The sequence below is a fragment of the Embiotoca jacksoni genome, unplaced genomic scaffold, assembly GCF_022577435.1.
Source record: "Embiotoca jacksoni isolate LCO1_2020_lvr unplaced genomic scaffold, fEmbJac1.0.p SCAF_30, whole genome shotgun sequence".
Classification (NCBI taxonomy): Eukaryota; Metazoa; Chordata; class Actinopteri; family Embiotocidae; genus Embiotoca; species Embiotoca jacksoni.
The window spans coordinates 3,798,682-3,820,075 of NW_027185382.1; the positions used below are offsets into that span (position 1 = coordinate 3,798,682).

Consider the following 21,394-nt stretch of genomic DNA (forward strand, 5'->3'; position numbering starts at 1 on the left):
ATACACGTTTCGGTGAAACTAAAGAGGACTTATTATCGGGTGCACTATTGAAACTAAATAACAGCGTTACCTATAAATCGCACTCTTTTGCTGCCGTTTTCTGGTTTTGGAGAATCTTTGAAATCTCCTAGAAGGCTTGTCATGACCAGTGGTTGGTGTACTTCAGTCATTCTTCAACCTCCAGTTCATAAAACATACTCTACAGTACTGCTTTAATACCGACAGCTCTTTAATTCTCCTGTATATAGTATTTTGTTTGATACAGACTCTTATTTCCTTAATATTCTGTTTCCTTGCAGGCGGGTGCTCGGCCCGCGTGGTGATGGTGTCTCCTGGTCCGTTGATCCGGGTGGAGGGCCAGCCGGTCTCCATCAGATGTGATGTCAAGGATTACGGGGGACCTCGTGAGCAGGTAATCTACACCAACACATCTGTAAATGTGATCTTTTTACTCAATGTTTCTTAAAGAGGGACCACAGATTTAAATGATGATATTGGATATTATGATTACTTTCAGTTGATAGTGGCACTTGGGAAAAGCTCAGGTTCATCCTCTGAAGAGCACGAATATATAATCCAAAGTGGATGGAGATTTGGCCAGATGTTTTAAGACATTTTGTTAAGGATTGAAATGTTAGCCTGGGAAAATTTGACACGATGGAGTAAATCGGAAATTTCCCGTATAGTCTTCACCGTGCCGATCACCACTGTCGTCCTCTGTCTTGCAGGATTTCGAGTGGGTAATGTCCAGGGATGGCAACGGGCAAAAGATGAAAATAATCTCCACTTTTGATGCCGGCTACTCGCACTCGTCGCTCAGCAAGCGTGTGGCGTCCGGCGACATCTCTGTGATGCGGCTCCAGGACAATGAGGCGGAGCTGAAGATCGCCGAGGTGAAGTCGCTGGACGCCGGTTTCTACTGGTGTCAAACACCGAGCACTGACTCCGTCATCAGTGGCAACTACGAGGCTCAGGTCCAGCTCACAGGTAGGAACATTTTCTCCTTTTATGAATTAATATGTCTGTTTCAACTGAGATTAAATCCTGTTTCAGAGGCTTTCTATCCCTTCAAAATAAAAGAAAATCTTAATTTTTGAAATGAAAAACAAACCTTTATAATGGCATGTAAAGCTTCTGACCGACAGTAACTGTGTGTTAGTCTGTGTTTCTGTGTCTGAAGCTTGCTGGTTCATTTAACAGCTATCCCCATGACTTACTAATGCTCTCCTGACCATGTATATATCCTCCTGCACACACACACCCACGCTGGTTTTAGACAATTACTGGCTTATAATTTGGCTCTCACACGGGCACGCAACGCACCTCAGCACAGTCATGGTGAGGACCAGATGTCAGGTGGGAGTACTTGGCTTTTTTTTTTTTTTTTTTTTTTTTAAATGAGGACCAGTGAGACGGAGATTTGGACGGTGAAACACAAAGACACAAATATAAATACCATCGTATGGGCTGTGACGAAAGAGAAATATTAAATTACATGCTTTCTTCTGTTAATCAGTAGATAATGTTGTCAACAGTTTGTAAAAGATGATTTATCTAATTGCCAGTTGATGAAAATGGTCCCATATTTGTCTATTTTCTGCAAGTCCTGCAAATGCATAAAGCATAAAGAAAGTTTAAAGGAAACAATCCAAGATTTCAGGAAATACAATTATAGTCCAGACCCTTAAAATGTGTGGAATGATTAAGATTTTCGACCTCCTTTCCTTATGCTATATTCAGCATCGTCACGAGAGCAGATCTTGAAGAGCAGCACAGCAGGGAAGAAGTATTAAGAATCTTAACACAAAACATGACGAACTAAAAACACAACCTGTTTCACAGGAATTTAACTGCCAGGATGAATCATCCATTTTACAAGTCAAACAAGATATGAGCCCACACTGTCTGATCAGATACAGCTCTTCCTCTTTCAGCCCCGATCACAAATGTTTGTTTAGGATCAAATGTTTGTGGTTATGAAAGCTTGCTGGTAAAGGGGAAGGAAACATTACATATTTGATCGTTTCTTGTAGGAAAGGTTAAAATTAGCTTTGGTACAGTTTAAGCTCCAACAGACGAACTTCTCTGGCCTCAAATCTCAGCTCAGAAGTTCCAGGTTCATTTTAGCGCCAGAAAATTCACCCACTGATTATTGTTACCTGCCGTAAACAATGAATCTTAATATATGCAATCCTTGAATTCAATAATTTTTTTGCAAAACTTAATATTGTGTTTAATATTTAGCAGTAGGCAACTCTTTTGCTTTGTTAAAGGGTCAGTTCACACAAAAAACAAATCTTTACACCTCCCTCCCGTGACATCCATCTGTGCTGTGAGTTTTATTTATAGCGGTTTAACATATGCCCCTTGGACATAATGCAGAGCTCCCCAGAGACTAGTTTTCTGGTGACTCAGATCCACAAACTTCACTGTGTACAGTTTTAATTTGAGCTATTTTCTGACAAAGAAGCACATGTTCAGCATTTTCCTTTGAATTTAATTGGGTTTCTCTCTCACCGTTTCCTAGCTGGTAATTAAACACACTGTACTGGTTTAAATTCAGTGTTAACTCATGCCCAGACACGCAGTCCTTCTCAGGACAATGCTTTTTTTTTTTTTTTTTTTTGGAAAACATTCACGTGGGCTGATTTAAGGAGGAGTTGAAGCCAAGACTTTCAGAGATGAAGTTACAAAGAGCATTGTCTGACAGCAGGTTAGTTAGCTCCATAATGCACCATCATGTTCAGCTGCTCTCTGCTTTCCCGCACAGCTCCCCAGACACCTTGTTAAATTTAGACATGAATTAACTCGGCAGCTCTGTTTCTGTTTGTGCGCGAGAGGGAGATTGTGTCGTGTGTATGTAAAGCATACGTATTAATGAGGAGTGTGTTTTGCTGTGTATGACGGAGAGAGCGTTCGCGAGCGAGGCGGTCATTAACGGAGATGATGAGTTAGATTTATACCAGTCGAGACATGTGCACGCCATTCATCTCGCGCGCACACACACACACACACACACACACACACACACACACACACACACACACACACACACACACACACACAGAGCCTCCATCGCCCCACTGAGGCCGATCGGTTATGTAAGACTCAAGTGAAGGAGAGGGCGCTGAGGGTTTGAAAACTCCTTTCAGGCTAATTTTAATTGATAGAGCAAAACGCAGATTATTTGTACTGCCTTTGTTTTCTGCCACAGACACTCGGATCACTGCAGCGCAGCAGCGGCGCTGCGCACTTGAACTCCCACCACCAGGTCTCACTGGTGTCCAGCTCTGTCCGCATTTTCAAAACACCTCAAGGATTCAAATAGAAAGCACTTTAACCGTTTGAAATCCTGCAGGAAGTTCGAACTGTGTAGTTTAGCTGCAAACAGGAAGATGCTTGTGGCAGCAGGATGCAGATTTTCAGAGGGCAGATTTACACTTCAAAGCATGATGGGAACTGTAGTGCCAAAACTCTCAACATAATTGTTCTGATGATGCCAAGCAGACATAAGAAAAGGAAAAACAACTCTTTAGTTTGGGGCTCCTGATTGTGTAGTGAGCTTCTGCTGATTCTTCAGGTCGACCTTCAGTTTATGAATAAAAGGACAAAATGCTTCTGAATGTAAATAAAGTGCCGATAAAGTAGTGATGAATTATTATTTCCTGAACCGAGGAGGGAAGACATTTGGAGGCGTGTTGTCCTCGTAAATCCGATAATGACAGTCAAACCTGCTGCTGTCTATTCTCTTTTATAGTAGTGATTATTATGCTTATGATTTATTAGTTGGGAGACTTACAGATCCTTGTGCACACGAACATGTAGTGAGATGATGTTTTCACCAACGCGCTGATGAGGATGCTTTGTTTATCATTTGGCCTTTAAATTCCATGACGATGTGTTTATCCATTATTTTCAATCTGTACTCGCCAATCTAAAGCTTCTCATTCTGAATGCTGACAAAGCAGTTTTCCCCTCAAGATGTAAATGTGGCATTACTGTAATTCCCATAATGCAACGCTACGTACTATCGCACTCTGAGCCGTCTGCCGCTACTTGGATTCAGTTTTGACACGATTAGAGTTAGCTTCCAAAAAACTGACAGTTCGCTGTTCATCTAAAGTGTTTTGGTGATGAATATCGGACAGTTTACTTTAAAATGACAACATTGATAATGTATATATTTCTTCTTTTTTTGGTGGTATTTTCCACATAAGATCAAAAAGAGTTTGATAAAACAGAGCCTGTAATTTCTTCTTAGCCAAACTCCAAACCGCACTCTCAGCGCTGTTATTAACCCCCCACGTCTTCACTGCAGACTCATCAAAGCATCTGTCTTTTCTTTCACTTTTCCCGTTGTGAAAAGCAGACGTGAAACTTGTTCTTCTTGCCGTCGTTCCGGCCGCATTCAGGAAGCGAAGTCACGCTCTCAACAGGACACGCAGCTCTCATAAAGCTCCCCGATTATTTGATTTTCTCGAGCGGAGTGACTCAGGAGCAGTCTGCATGTGTCATAACAAGAAACAAGGCGGTGTTAGAAGCTGCTCTGTTAAGACCTGCTCGGTCTTCACACTCAGCTGCAAGTTTAAGACCAGGATGTAAATGTGAGAGTGAAGGAGAGTTTACTGGGTGGGTTTCATGCACACACACACACACACACACACACACACGCTATCACACGTTTACAGCTTTATATGGAGCTGGTCGTTTGTCCATTTAGCTCTCCGTCACAAGAGTGTAAGAGAGACAGTTTGTTGATTTATATGCGTCCTCATCCTTTAAATTACATATTCTTTACATGCATTCAGTTCTTTTTGAACATGTCTTGTGTTTTAATCAGACAGGCCTCTCAGGCTCATTCATGTCCTACAATGTTTTCCCCCCACTTAACATCAAAGCACTGAGGAGGGGAGAGTGCACAGCGCAGGAAAAGACGTTGCTTACCTTGATTGTGTTATTATGTCATCATTTTTCACCACTAATCTGCTGCTTTTTTAAAGTGGAAATCGGTTTAAACAAATCGTCACAGTAAACAAGATCTCTGTGCCCACAGCTCAGATATGCCTCCAGTAACAAACAGAGAAATTAAAGATGCAGATATGCATTTTTGAGTACCAAAAAAAAAGAGAGTGATGAAAAAGCAATAAAATAGAAAAAAGAATAGATCTTGTTTTATTTTTTAATGAGCAAGAGGTTTGATAAGCACTGCGACTACAAAAAGGGGCCTGTAGCTCTTGAACAAAATGTCCAAAAATAAAAATGAAACCAACTTTTCATCTCAACAAAAATCCAACTAACCCAACAATATGCTGCGACGGTCACCTTGTAAAAGTCATACATTTTCATTGCTGGAATGCTTTTATTGTGAAGGAGCTGTGTTAGAAATGTTAGTAAAGAAATCAACTTCAAGGGTATTTTTCACACATCAAACAAATGATAAACGTTAGTAAGATAAGTACATGTATGTTATCTGTGTCTTAACATAATAAAAGTTGGTCAACACTCTACAGATGTGTTAAAAAGTGACAGAAAGAAGGAATAAATTCCATCCTTGCTGAATTTGCACTGTTGATTCTGTGTGTGTTGAGACTTTATCTTATCTTTGACATTTATATTCAGTGACTTTCATCTTGCTGCACTCACTAATGTATTCATAAGATGAAGTTTTTCTGTTTTCTCCTGTCAGTCATCCCCAACACCCTCAAGGTCTCCCCTCAGACCCCGCCTCAAGTCATCCCAGAGGGAAGTGACATCACGCTCTCCTGCAACGTCACCCGGGAGCTCACCCGCCCCACCTACCTGTCGGTCACCTGGTCGCTGAAGAGGGGAGCGACGTCGGAGGAAATCCTGACGTTCGGTCCTCAGGGAGACGTGGTGACGGGCGCGAAGTTCGCTCGCCGGTACGCCGACGGAGGCATCCGATTGGTCCCCGGCAGGAACGGCGTGTTCGAACTGGTGATTTCCAGAGTGACGACGTCGGATGAGGGGATTTATGAATGCAACGGGACGGAGTGGACGCACGAAAACGGAGGGAAATGGATAAAGATCGTGGAGAGTATGAAAGAGATGGGAACTGTTGCTGTCACTCCAACAGGTAAGACGCAGCAGAGGCAGCATCACTGATGGCCCTTTTAGCTATTGGCGCTATTAGTCACTTTTTTTTAGTTCAAATCAACTTGTCAAATACTTGTCAGATTGTTCTTTGCAAGCTTAACCTGCGTCAATTGGTCCAGACTGAAAAATATCTCCAAATATAATGGATACGAATGAAGTTCATCACAGATGTGTTAGAAATTCTTTCATGGCGTTTTGTGGCTTCAGAGCGAGCTGTGTGAAGTGTGATCAGTGACCTCAATGTCTATTCTTGCCAAGTGGCCTTGTGGGTAATGAAAGCACCAGGTTTAGACGAGGAAGAAGAACGCGTGGAATAAAAAAACGACACAGATTTTTCAAGGACAGTTGGAGTGAATTTGTAAACGAGCATGGAGATCTTAAGAAAAGTCTACTTTGGGGTGTATTTACTTGTTTAACAGTTGTTTTTTTTTGCCGGTTGCATTTAGCCAAAAGAGTTCGTGATTGGTTGCCCAGTAGTATCTCCGTGCATCTGTCCTTCTCTTTTACAAAATTTCAATATCTTCGACTCCAGTACCTGAAAAAGACAGCAGCTGGAGATTATCCAAGCTTCAGAAGATCCTGTATAAAATCTACCTACCGTATGGATCACATGGGAGATATCTTCAAATCTCACTCCTGATTCTTGATAAATGAGGTTACAATGTGTGTGTCTGTGTTTGGATATGGAGCGATGGTTGTGTTGGAAATGGAGACGAGTGAGCAACGTGGGAGAGTTCTGACTCTGCTGTGTGCTTCACTTCATTTTAAAGGCGTCCTCTCCTCTGTGAGACTCTTGTCTTTCTCTTCTCTCTGCCTCGCTCTCTCCCAGGGGGTTTGTGACCCTCACTGCCTCTGTCTCTGTCCTAAGAGAGGCCCCTACACACACACACACACACACACACACACACACACACACACACACACACACACACTCATTCATTCATTGTGGTTGCCGTGGCCACCGTATCTTATATCTTTCTGGGGTACCATATCCTCTTAAGTGCTGCAGAACACCCAGCGGTTTGTAATGAAACCAGAGATGAGCAGCACACACACACACACACACACACACACACACACACACACACACACACACACACGAACGAACGAACGTACATATACACACACACATACACAGATCTCCGTCTCAAGTCCATTGTGTCCCAGTCCCTTCATATTGACTTACTGACTTGAGTAAAGAGGATGAGAAAAGTCAAACAGGGTGAGCTTTGTCTCTTTTGTCCATTTCCAGACACCATACAGAGACGCTTCCACACACACTGCTGTTTATGTTGTTACTGGAGACCATATTTCAAAGCCCAATCCACCCGTTGGTCTGAAGATAACACAGGAACGACTGACAAGTGTTTAATTTGCTGAGGCTTTTTTTTTTTTTTTTTTTTTTTTTCATTAGAGAGGACTGTAAAGGTCTTCTTGTACATCTTAAAAAAAAAAAAAAAATGCCCGCAGAAAGCAAAAGTACAGGTTAGTTTATAGATTGTGTTTTAAGAGCTTAAACTCTTAATAAATAAACAACAGATCGTTTTTGAAAAGGGTTTCATTGTTTTACCTGGAAAATAACTGCACATATAGAAATGTTTTTATTAGGATGAAGTGACTGATGCCGTCTCTGTCCTCTCAAGGTCATTCCCTCAGCGTGAAGGCTACGTCCTCCTCCTCTCCCTCCTCCACGTCCCTGCTCCTCTCCCCCGGCGACACGCTGACCCTGCCCTGCTCCGTCGCCGCCGACAACCTGCCCGCCCTCACCCTGGAAGTGACCTGGCTGGCGGACGGCCGTGAAATCGCCACCATGGAGCGCAGCGGGGTGGTGATCTCCAACACGTCCGCGAGCGGATCGCAAGGCAGGCGAGGCGAGGCGAGCCTGGAGCGGACGGGAGCCGGGGAGTACCGGCTGGGGGTGAAGGGCGTGAGCGGCGAGGACGGGGGCGTGTACGCCTGCCGCGTCCGAGCCTTCATCGAGAAAGGAGGACGGAGGTGGCACATGGCCGCCGAGAAGACGTCCAGCCCGGTGACGGTGAAGGTCGCGGAGATCAGTGAGTGAAACTACGGCATGTTTCTTCTCTTGTTGCTACAGAATGTTTTTCAGTCAGTTAGATGATGAATGAAGAGCTGAGCTGGAGAACAAATCAGACGCATGTAGAAGCACATAAACTAAGACAATAAGACTACTTGCTTGAGGTTTATCATGTCAGTTTTCATCAGTAATTTGTCCTTCTGGTGAGACCGGGCCTCTGTAACACTGTAAACTCCACCTCGGTGACGAGAGCACAACGTCAGCATTTAACATGGTCCTGCTTCAGGATCTTTACAGCACCGAAGCACATTGCTTGAGGACACACGCATAGGGAAACACCTAACTCTGTTTTGGAGAGGGAAATGTCATCCTGATATGCCGCTAAGAATTATCTGGAATTTTTGTTGGGTCATGATATCCCGAAAGTGTTTCCAAGTCTGGGTGGATTTTAGTGTTTGTTTTCAGGCTTCAGTTTTTATGATGGATTTGAGTTGTCATGTGTTTTTGTAGTACTGGCGGTCACCTCGGCTCGTAGCCTCGCGGACGTCCTGTTCTTTGTATTAATTGTCATCCGTTACATAAAAGCAACGATCATCGTTTCCTCCTGTAAGAAGAGCACCAGTAGCCGTGAAGATAGGTGATGAAAAATATTAGTTTTACCTGTGAAGACTGGCTCAAATTTGAGTAATGCAGAAATATTAGGACGGAGTACATTTTTGCTTCGATGGTTTTTCACGATGTGTGAACGCGGTGCCACGGATGCACTGGAGTCTCGAGGGGAAAACTCTTTAATCCTCTAGTCAGCCTGTCGACTCCCGCTGCGAAGACGATTGATTAGTCATGCCTGTCCTGCGCTATGCCACCTCTGGGTACGCTGTCGGTGTATATATGCACGCCGCTCTCATCCTCCCTCTAAAGAGCAGCGGTGTCAAACACAGTTGACACAGCAATCAATTACTGGCATGGTGGGTGGTCTCTCTTTCTGTCTGCCGTTCCTCGCCGCCGCCCGTTTTATCTGTGGGTTTGAATTTTACATCATGTTGCATTTTCTCTTGTTGAGGCGAATGTCGCCGGCTGGCAGGGTTACGTGTTGGAATTAATTATGTTTGGAATTAGTTTCTTTGTTTCCTCCTTAAATAAACAAGGAAAAAAAAAAAAAACAGGATGCTCGTTCATGCTTTTGTTTTTAATGTTCTTTGTGAAGAAGACTCTTGAAGTCCAATTTTTCTTATTGTCAACCAAATCCCATAAAGAGACGAAAACAAACACTGAATGTCTTCGGTCTTCAGTGCGTGAGGCCAACGCCTGCTGCATCTCATCAAATTTGTTGACAGAAACAAAAATATAGAGCATCTTCAACTTCATTTGTTAAAGAGGAGTTGTTATCAGGCTTTTAGGTCCAGTACCAGCAACAACATTATATAATTGACCTGGTAAAAGGCTCTACTTTTACTCCGATTAACTGCTTTAAAACATGGCAAACGGCTGAAAGTGTGTTTGCATTCGTCCTGACCCAGTTGAGATGTGACTTTTTTCGGCTTATGAACCAAAACAAACAGCTAATTACTCATGAATTGGATAAATACAGTATAATAAGGTCTACATCTATGAACGCAACTACTACGGTGACCAAACACACTAACCACTCAATCGCCTATGATGCTCCTTCACTGTTTAAAACTTGACTAATAAGAGAAAAAAATCTGAATGATTTAATTTTTTTTTATTTTTTTTTTGTGCTCCTGTACCCCCAAAAATGCTGGTTGCCTGGCAACCGTAAAGTGATGACGAAGAGTTAAGATGACAAAAATGTACCAAATGGGGTGGAAGATGTGCTCTGACTGATCAGCTGCTGTTATGCCGTAGATATCGGATTTGTGACAAACTCTCAAGTCCCATATCCCAACGAGAGAAGAAGTGGACTTTAATGAATAAATAACAACTTGTTACATAATCACTTTCGGCTCGCCTACTGTACCATATTTAAGGGTTCTGGGAACTCCCAGGAAGTGTTTTTGGCAGATTTAAGTGGCTAAAAGTTTACTGCGAGTTCCAGATCCCGAGTGTCATTTTATTCCAGGAAAGTGGCAATTAGTCTTTCGGTACGCACTTCTTTTCTTTTTTTTTTTTCAGGGTGAGCCACGGTATGGAGAGAATAATACCGATATTCATGGGGTCCAGTTTGCTTTGGTGTTTTCTTGGCCGTAATGTTGTCAGCAACGATCAAACATCGCCTCGTACTGCCATATTGCCTCTGTGGAGTTTGGAGGAGACGGGTGCCAAATGCATCAAAAGGATATCTGATGACTTTTAAGTATTTATTGGACTTTCAACATGTCATTAACCCATAAAGCTCCTGCAGTTTTTTTTGACAGATTTGGCACTTAACATTCACGCTGCGTCTATTCAGTAAAAACATGCCTTTTCTTTGTGTTTTTATAATTCGTGTTGGGAAATATTTGTAAAGAAGGGAGCTTATAAAATGTCACATCATAGTTAATTTTGTCATGCTATATTTCCTGTTGCTTTTAGAGAACGTTACCATATTGTACCGGTTATAGCAGTCTTTTACTGGGACGATGCACCACTGTATATCTGTTTGTACTCAAAATTACATCCAAAATGCTGTTTAACACAACACAGTTATTACATCTTCCTCAAGTGTTGACCAAAGTGGTCAAGGTGACCTGCAGGTGGGGCGTTGTAGGCGTCAGGGGAGCGTGTACAGTTTTCTAATGGGACCACTCAGTTGGGAATTTTTACAGTATTTAATATAAAGTAATATTTATCTTTTTGTTGCAGGCTTTTTCAGAGCCAGGTGTGTCTTTATGTGTTCCTGAATAAAGGATTAATCTTATTAAGCTCTCAACACAAAGGATATTCTTTTTTTTAGCTTTCATCAGCCTCAGCTCTCCTCATGTTTCGACAGCACACATAAGAATCACAGTTCCTGTATTTGTAAATATTGCAGAACTGATCCCATTTTTTTTTATTATTACATTTGATTTTAGAGGTATTTTTTACTTCTTTTTTTTAAATTTATGTTTATACACATTTGGTAGAATCAGAAGTGTGTGTTTTCCAACATCTGTAGGAGATACAAAAACAAAACACACACACCCATTGGCTCACTTCTTGTTTTGTTTTTTTATCCTGCCCCTAATGAAAGTATTTTATTGAAACCAGAGTCGGTAGATGTTGTTGACTGTGTGTGTGTGTGTGTGTGTGTGTGTGTGTGTGTGTGTGTGTGTGTGTGTGTGTGTGTGTGTGTGTGTGTGCGTGTGTGTGTGTGCGCGCTGGCTGCTCCACATCCTGTACAGTATGTCAACGGGAGCCTTTAGTCAGAATAACGGACAGTTCGTGTCCCTCTTTAGAAGATTCCTCATGCCTCGAGGATCCATGTTGCATTTAGAAATATCAACCAGGTTTTACGGACACACACACACACACACACACACACACACACACACACACACACACACACACACACACACACACACACACACACATACAGTCAAATTCAGATAGCATGAGGGCACAGCCATCAAGAACAGTTTGTCAGTCTCTTGCTGTTTTCATGTTAACTGCATACTTATATATTTGTGTGTGTGTGTGTGTGTGTGTGTGTGTGTGTGTGTGTGTGTGTGTGTGTGTGTGTGTGTGTGTGTGTGTGTCCCCCACACATACTGTGGGTATGAGGCTGCTCTCACTGGTGGAACTCCTACATTTTGGCCCGGGGCTACACATTCCTTCATACTGCGTCTGCTCAAACACACACACACACACACCATGAGAGCCACATTTCTAATTGACTGTACAGTAGCTCATATATTTCTTCCCCGTTCCTCCTGTGTATGAGCTTAAACTGTGTGTGTCTCTCCGTGTGTTTTCAACCAGTCAGTTCCCATTGTATTGATGTGCGGTCTTGAGTTTTCCCCTTTCTTCCCACGATGCTTTGCTACAGGCACAGCCTATCTGGAACCACAAAGAGAGTTGGAGAACTTGTTTAGTAGTCCCCAATGGCAGAAACACACACACACACGCACACGCACTCACACACACACACACACACACACACACACACACACACACACACACACACACACACACACACACACACACACACACACACACACAGAGCTAAAGAGGGTGTAATTCCTCTCACCCTTGGCTACACTTCCCCTGTGTGTGTGCTGTTGTGTCAGCTGGAGTTATTTTCAGTGGAGCCACTTCAGTCAAAAATGAACACCTTGTATTTCATGCAAATTATTCAATATAATACATTCATGAATATACACGACCTAAGTGTGTCTGCAGAGTTCAGCGTTGCACAGCCGGGGCTCTCTGCACATGTTTATTTTCTATCCGTGGATCATTTTAAGCCCTTTAAACTTCTTTTTTTTCAGCGTTTATCCAGATAAACCACTTTATGTGGAGGTAAAACTGGAAGTGACTGCACCTGAAAGTGTGGTTAACCATCCCTAATTGCATAACTGTGTGCACAGGGCTGTGGCATGTGCATGAGATCAAAGCTCAACCAGGAATTCAGCCTATAAAACAACAGACCATTTTACAGTCTGATCCAACCTGTCGGCTCGAGGTTTTTTTTGTCTGACTTTGTTTTAGTTACTGAGAGACTATAAACAGTTATAATGAACTCATCCTTTAAATTATGTCGCAAAATGATTTATTCATCTTCTTGTATCCTTACAGTGACTCTCTGGAGACCTGCTCACCCTCAGGGTCTTTATTGAATCGGTGACAAACACATGTTTTTCTCCAGATACCCGTGTTGGCGTATTAGGATACAAAAGGCTGCCTGTTTTTCATTGTAGTAAAGCTGTTTGCTTTCAATTAGCCACTAGCCTTCAGCTCGTATAAGTATACATGAGGCAAAGGTTTTTGATCCCACGTCAGACTGAAGCAGGAGCCCGGTACCGAGTGAACCTTCTGCTTTCTCCTCTTTTGATTCTAATCTCCATCTGTTGTTGTCACAGTCAGCGGTGACTTCTCAGTGGAAAAGTCCAACAATAAAAAAAAAAGCATTGTTGGTTTTCTAGCCCACAACTTGCAGGAAATCAAAAGATCTTATTGTTAGTAAAGGAGTCATGCCTCAGTTATCTTGATCAGCGTGTAATCTCCAAATGATAATCAGCATTTTGAATATGTGTGCTGCAGAACAGAGATGCGAGCTGCTCAAAGCTCTTTATTAACCGCTCGCTTTCGCTGAAATCGTGATTCTCTGATGCCTCGCTGGCCTCCTGCCACCACTTAATGAGGAATCCAGTGTTATGAGTGGAGGTGGCTCCTCGGAGGTGGTTGAATCTCTGAGTCAGGTCACAACCTCCCTCTCTGTTGGAGGTGGTCCAGCCGTGTGTTCAGGGTGGAGCGCTGACGATCCGACTGTTTGATACCTGCCCAGCACGACGCAGCAGGCACGCACGGGTAGCAACCAGCAGGTGATTATATTTGTAGCAGCTGAAGAGACAAATATGTTTCCACCAAGTGTTGATGGAGACCAAAATGGAGCTCAGAAGGGAGTGAATGCTGTATTTTTATATCGTTGCCAGAAACAGCATTATAGTTTTTATCTTTTGATCGTTTCCCATGAGATGGCGTTCATATATCAAGGTTGTAATACTTGCCATATTTTCTCTTTTGATATCTTGATGGTGTCCACATCTGAAGGAAGAAGAGTTGGTGGTTTGATTCCTGCTTTTCCCCGTCTACATCTTTTAAGTCCTTGAGCAAGACACTGAATCTGCTCCAGATATGTGTGAAAGTAAAATCACTTTGAATAAAATAAATTTGCCAAATGAACGCAGAGATTTAATTAGACCATAGTCTGTGTGTGAGCCAGAATAAAATGGTTAACTCTATTTCACACAGGATTATCTGTATGACTTTTCCTTCCCTAAGGAAACCATTCAAGATGCTTCCTGCAGCTTTCCAGCAGTTTCCCGAAACTCAGTGAAAATCTCTCCTTCAGTGAAATATAAAGCAGCTAAATTAAGGAGGTTGTGCGTGGCCACAGGCTGTATGAAGCGCCCGTCTGGGGTTTTATGATGTTTGGGGTCTATTCCGCTCCGTATCCGTCTTTCTTGCTGCGGAGCATCAAACTTCATTCACTTAACTGCTGCAGTTTTTCTGTGAAGCAAATGTTGGCATGATTTCCGCACTCCCTCATTTATTATTGATGTATTTATTTTTTTATAATTAATATAGCACGTCATGTGACGAGCTTTGCATTTTCCCCCGTTGACAGTCTGTAAAGCATGTTGCATAAAAATGTGTTTGCAAATCTTAATGTTTTGCCTGCGTTCGGTTTACTTGTTGTTTTAGCTGTAATCTGTGATGTCAACAGTACATGTGTTCAGTGAGAGTCAGTCCTTCCCCTCCATCCTCAGAGACACCAGGTGTGTTGACAGAAAAAGGGAACGGCTCGAGTGCCTTATTCATATCTGGTTTTTCTATCGCGCACACGCCTGCACGCTGCTGTGAAACCAGAGCGTCTCGCACGCTTTTGGTTGTTTTGGCTGAGTACAATTCGTCTGACTCTGACTGGGTAGAGAGTTCAACTACCTGCCCAGCTCAACGGCAGTATCACTGCCAAGCTCGGAGGTTCATTTCCTTCTCCATCTCCGTGCTCGTATTAATGTTGTTATCGTGGCTTGCGGCCCACCTGTAAACCGAGCCGGAGGAGAAAACACAGACCGAACACATTCCAGTAAAAGCCGGACTCGCGTTGAAATACAACTGCTGAAGGCTGCACTTCCTTGTTTGACTTGTGTGTGTGTGCGTCTGTGAGCAATGCTTCACATTCATGGATCGTTGAGTACAAGTGTGTAAAAATTAAAACCATTAGTTGAGGATTCCCATTTAGTGACAAAAACCTCTTAACTTATTCAAATGTGAATTTTTTCATTTGTTTCTACTTTTCTATGGTGGCAAAGTGAATATCTTTGATTTCCACACTGTTGAATGGACAAACAAAGACATTTAAAGATGACTCCTTTGGCTCTGGAAACCTAAAAATGTGTTGAATCAAGAGAATAACTGATAGAATAATCCATAATGAAAATGATTGGCGGCTGCAGCACTGTGAGTAGCAGAAAAATGTAAAATGTAATACCATAATACTTATTGGCAAACAAATGCGTCACCATTATATTCACTGCAAACTTAAGAGCAGCTTCTCAGTATGAACACATGCAGCCTGATGAAAGCGGTTTGTTGTGTTATTGACAGTGACCTATTTCTTTCCTCGTTCTGCCTCCTCGAGCCATGCGCTAATAGAGCCTTTTCTTCTTTTTAAAGCTTGTTATACACATTTTCTCTTCTGCTAAACTCTGCAGAGTGCAGGCTATCAACAAGGAGCTGCCAATCACTCTCAGCTGGGAGGACGTGACATGAGGTCGGCAGCGTAAATAGCCTCTTTAACATGAAATCTGTCTGCTGTTGGCTTTGAGAAGGGGATGGTCAGTCATGCACACTGAACCAATCTTCCATAGATGCAGGATTACCGTTGCATTTCTGAATATAGTTAGATAGTATGTCATTATGTGGATCAAGTTGCTGCCACAGACTGTTTGATTTAACCAGTAAAAGACCACCTCAACGGGCATTTATTGTTTTTAAATTGTCGATCAAATCAGTTTGTGAGTTGCAACATGTATGCAAGAAACACTTGGTTCATTTTGTGCCTGACAAATAGTCAATCATAAAATCAACTGTTGTCTCTGGCTTGTTTATAGTTTGATCACAATCTGCAGTGACTTTAGTCTCTGCTTCATCCCCTCCGCAAGTAAACGATCAGCAGCTGTGAACAGCTTTGGTGGATTAACCTTTAAAATGCCCCTGGAATCAGTGTGAGGTGTATCTCGCTCTTTTTAAGTAATAAAAGCCTGCTGTATCAGAACATATCGCTGATGTGGATAACTTCTATTTCACCTCTGGGTGACTCCATTATAGCTGAGTGTTGAAATGAAAAAAGTTAAGTTTCCCTGTTTTGTTTTTTTTACTGTTGTAAAAAAAAAAAAAAAACAGGCTTAAAATCTAATTAAATCTGTTCTTTCTTAGTGAAGGAAAAAGCTAAATAATCAGATTTCTGTGGAGAATTTTCGGCACGAAAATATTGGTGAAAAATGAGCAGTGTAAATATAGTCTTTAAGAAAACAAGGTATATCAGATCCAGTGTACTGCTGCAGCATCAGAGCTCCTGAAGTGGTGAGGAAGTGTTGTGTTGCTCTGCTGAACAACATTTCGGTTTGGGAGAGATACGGATGGCTAATTGGCAGAGAAGCTTCACACGTTCTCATTGATCAAAGTGTGTGTGTGTGTGTGTGTGTGTGTGTGTATGTGTGTGTGTGTGTGTGTGTGTGTGTGTGTGTCACAGCAGATGGTGACGGTGCATGATTCAGAGAGTGTGTATGACGCTCAACTGACATCATGCGAACCGCCTCCTTTGCCAAACACACACATGTATTTGTATTTATAGCATTTTAGGTGTGTGTGTCTTTGTGCTGGTGTGACAGTGCACTCTTGTATCTGTGACTAATTGTGTATCCTGTATATATAATATACGTGTGTGTGTATACGGGATATGTCACAGTCAGTCAGGTGGAAATCTTTGAGTGTGTTTCCTGTTCATTGACGTGTAAAGGGGCAATCTGGATGTCTGGCTGAGAGGACCTGCTCCACCACCTACACACACTGTTAACACTGCGATACACACCTCATCTCACACACTTAACAGTGTTATTTCAGTTCTATTTCTGTCGTCTGGCTCTATTAAAGGAAAAAAAGAATCAGTATTCACTTTGTCTCGTCATGTTAGGCGGTTTGTAAAATGAGAAAACCTGGCAGTGAGTGACGGAAGTGACGCCCCGCCGGGATGGGAATCATTTCTCTGGAGGCAGCACAGTAACTCAATTTATGGTATTATCAGGCAGGAGCTGTTCATTCATCAGGGTGCTGATTCCCTGCTTGAAACGTATTTTCATTTCATCCCATTTGACTAATTTATGCCGCATGTACAGTTCTGTTATTCTACAGAGATGAAACATGACAATCGAACTACCCTGTTCACATATTCGCATGTGGACTCTTAAATATTACACTCCAGGTGTTGTGGTTCTTCATACAAGCTGAGGTGGATCTTCTCATTTATGGATGATACTGTCTTTTATCTTTAGGATCTCTGCTGTAGTCTGCTACTGATTCACTGTGAGCTTCTTTCTTGCGACAGGAACCTTTCCTGAGGTCTCGTTTAAAAAAAAACAGCAAAAGTTTAATTGGGCAAAAACATTGAAGTTGAGTTTAAAACCCAATAGGACTCGAGTTATCAGACAGCCCGACCTCATTCTTGCTACATAATGAAAGTTAATTTGGTGCTCTCCTGCTTTGTTTCCACAGAGCCGAGCTTCACGCTGACCCTTGAAGCCCCCCTGAACCCCCAGATGACGGCAGAACCGACAGAGCTCGCTTGTCACGTGACCAACATTACCCAGTTACCTCCAGGAGGCCGACTCAGTGTCAACTGGGAGCACGCCACACTTCCTGGTATCTTTACCTCAGCTTCTTTTTTCTGCAGGATTCTTTCAAGACTAGAAAATACTCCAAAGCCTCTCGCAGACTTTCTCAAATTTCTCAATTTGTCCAATCACCTGCTGATACAGGGGACGATCCTCAGACCTCACATCCCATCGGCTCCTTGGACGGTAATGGCAACCTGATGCCGGGGTCGATGTACGGCGAGAGGCTGAAGAGCGGTGTGTTGTCTCTGAGCAGAGTTCAGCCCAACACGTTCAAACTGCGATTCCTCCGCACACAGGTAGGAAAACGGGGAGCCGTGAACGCAATGAGTGAAAGAAAAAGTGTTTGTGCAGCCAGACATTGTTCAAGCAGATTTTATACCCACAGAAGATCCTAAAATTTCCAACGATATTAAAGATGTCAGCAACATTTTTGGTAAATGTGTAGAAACTAATGCAGACTGGAAACAGGAAATGGCAATAAAGGACTCTTTGTGACTCTGCAGGAGATCGACATGGGCCACTATGTTTGCACCGTGTCCTCCTGGAGCGTTAACAGCCAGGGAGCCTTGGTGAAGACCGCCGAGTACAAAAGCTCGCCGATGACTGTACGATGGGACACAAAACGTAAGGAAGCTGAAGTATTCTGCCCTCCTGTTGTCATGTGAGGATTTCTTAGACTGATGGTTGACTGTCATCTTATTATATATATATATATATATATATATATATATATATATATATATATATATATATATATATATATATATATATATATATATAATATCCATTGAGGGGACAATGAATCTTTATTAACAACAGACTAGAGTTTGGAACAACTATTACAAGCTTTGTGATGGATTTAATTCAGTAACAACGTTGTGTCGTACCTCACAATTGATCAGTTTGAATTCGTCTTGGTTTTATCAACACATTACCATTGAAGGGGACAGAAACGTTAGTCCAGCTTTCTTTATACCATTGAGGCTGTTTCTTGTTTAATTTGTTGAACTAATGAGGTGTTACATGCGAAACAAAATGATGTGCACATTAGGTTAAGTAACCACAAAGTGAGCTTTCTTTCTGTGCTAACATCACTCCTCCCTCTGCATATGAGATTTATGCTAATACTCCTGGTTGATAAGGTACTAAATGAGAAAATCTGAACCATAACTCATATTCATGATTTAGAAAACTCTTCATCCGGCCGTAGTAGCCCTGCTGCTGCTGAGCTCTATGAATAAGCTCTAATGTGTCAATTTCGTTTTCAGACTTCACAGAAAAATCCCACAACAGACCTCTTGTTGTCTCTGCTTCTTATCCTCAAGTCCCACACACACACATGTACTTCCTCCCGAAAGCCGTCCCACATGTTGAACTTGGTGACCTCAATTTAGCTAATTGAGGCATGATGTAACTGGAGGGCTCAGTGTGTGTGTGTGTGTGTGTGTGTGTGTGAGACTGCTTTGAATCACTTATCACTTCCTGTTGGCCTCTGTCGGGGATTTCCCCCCTCAGACAGTCTGCTGGGCTAAATCATGTCCCTCTCGGAGGTGTAACTGACTGTTTCTGTTTGCAGGTCCGACTTTAAACGTCGTGGCCAAACACATCCGCGAAGCCTCAGTGGGCGGAGCTACCTTTGAAATGAGCTGCAGCGTGGCCACCGAGAACATCGGGGAGGCGGGCTACTCGGTGCTCATCCAATCACAGGAGAGCGTGGACAGCAACGTGAGAACCATCATGACTCTCAGCCCCGACAACGTTCTGCAACACGGAGGAGCCACGGACCCCAACAGGAGGTACGCGCCTGGTTTCATATACACGTGAACACATCTGACATCTCGCTGGTGCACCGCTATATTTATCTCTCTTGTTTTCATCCACTCAGAGACAGTCTGGTTCTGACCAAGTCCGGTCCAGCAGAGTTTCGGTTCCGCCTGGCGGGCGTCCAGCTGTCGGACAGAGGTTTCTACTGGTGTGTCATCACTGCGTGGACAAAACAGCAGCTGGGACAAGCCTGGACCAAATCCACCAGCTCCGAGTCCAACAAAGTCAAGATTGACTTTCAGGAAAACGGTGAGTCCGTGCGAATAAATAAATAATTGATTTAGGTTGAAGTTTAGAGATTGTTTTAGTCACATCAGGTGTCACTTTTTAATTTTAAGCCTCTATTCTTTCCTTTTCCCCTCAGCAGTGGCTCGTGAATACTGTTAAAACCTACCACCATAGTATCATTAAAATTATCCCGTCGACTCCACCTGCCAATTTCAAGCAGTGAAAAAAAACAAAAAACACTTTCAAGAAGCAGCAGCTGCCCGCTTTGCTCCTCTGTTGAGAACAGGTTGGCAGAGTTAGGTACTCTGCTGTTTCTAATTATGTCGCTCTACCTTTGCATTTCTCTTGCACGCTGTTTCTAGTGCAGTATTTACTGTGCAAGACGTTGTGCTCATTTACTGAAATACTTTCTAACATTGTAGTAATATACATCGATCGCTTAAAGCCATTTTCTTGTCATTCAGTCACTTTCCGAGGAGTCTGAACCAATACCAGTCGTTTCTGTGAAGTCATTGCAATAATCCTAGAAATCCTGAAGCATCTGTCTATTAATAGAAATACACAAGCAGCTCTGTACTGTAGGTTTCTAGACACACACACCGCGTTAATGATGAGCAACATAAATTCCCTAATAATGTGCAAAAATAAAGATGCACACCTTAAGCCCTTTGACGCCCACCACAGCCACTGGCCTACTTAACTTTCTTTGATCTGACTGGGAAGTGGGAGACAGGAGGAGGAACAGGAGCTTCGGAGAGTAGAGGAGGAAGAGGAGGAAGACAAAGAGAGGGAGGCGGGGAAGTGGACTGAGGTGGAGGGAAGTGGGAAGTATGACAAGGACAAAGGGTTGAGTGGGAGAGAGAGGCATAGACGTGAAGAAGAAAAGGTTAATAAATAAGGGAGGGAGTAATTGGAGGATGGAGCAAGAATAGATGACGGTAAGAGTAAGAAAAGGTGGTGGATTCTTTAGATCGAGAGGGAGGAGACGAGGAGAAAGACGCAGGATACGGTTGCAAGAAAGGAGATAAAGTGAGGAAATAAGCGATCAGTGGTTCATATTTGAGCCTCGTTCACATCATTTCTATAATTTTACCAATCTGCCCCAAAAAAATCCAAGTGTAAAAAGGTGCAAGTTACCGCGTGGACAGAACCGTGTTTAGTGTTTCGAACTCTTCTAGTGAACGAAGAAGAACCAGATGCTTCCCACACGTCACGTGGTTACACATCTCTGTTCGAAGACAGGATGCAACATATCAGATCTTCTGATAGCAGGCAAAGATGCTTAAAGACTGCAGGAGCTGAGAGAGGCTGCAGAGAGAAAGAGCGATGACAGCGTAGTGGAGCAAATGTGGAAAAACAGAAGATAAATTGAACACTATCTTCTGTCTTTCTCTGGGGAGGGCACGAGCCCTTGAGCATTACTTTCTCTTTCTCTCTCCATCAACTCGCCGTATTTTCTTCTCCCCCCCCTCGTTCTCACCACCATCCTTTCACTCTTTCACTGTCTCCCTCTACCTCTCTCTTGCCCCTCCCTCCGCCTCTCTCTGGGACATCTTCAAAGTGAAGCCCTTTGGCCAATCAGCCAGCTGTAAAGATGTGCACCGCTGCCTTCCTTTTCTCTCTGCTTGTGTGTGTGTGTGTGTGTGTGTGTGTGTGT

General features: G+C 42.9%; 1 protein-coding gene across 2 annotated transcripts in view; it reads left to right on the forward strand.

Annotated features, from left to right (window-relative positions):
• Positions 1 to 21,394, forward strand: part of ptgfrnb (prostaglandin F2 receptor inhibitor b) — a 44,863-nt gene that overhangs the window by 4,615 nt on the left and 18,854 nt on the right. For both annotated transcript variants that reach the window (XM_069163931.1, XM_069163930.1), the window contains exons 2-10: positions 300 to 412; positions 729 to 987; positions 5,687 to 6,094; positions 7,758 to 8,168; positions 17,564 to 17,710; positions 17,827 to 17,981; positions 18,189 to 18,309; positions 19,262 to 19,481; positions 19,571 to 19,758. In XM_069163931.1, the coding sequence (XP_069020032.1) occupies positions 300 to 412; positions 729 to 987; positions 5,687 to 6,094; positions 7,758 to 8,168; positions 17,564 to 17,710; positions 17,827 to 17,981; positions 18,189 to 18,309; positions 19,262 to 19,481; positions 19,571 to 19,758 (2,022 nt within the window). The remainder of the gene's footprint in view (positions 1 to 299; positions 413 to 728; positions 988 to 5,686; positions 6,095 to 7,757; positions 8,169 to 17,563; positions 17,711 to 17,826; positions 17,982 to 18,188; positions 18,310 to 19,261; positions 19,482 to 19,570; positions 19,759 to 21,394) is intronic.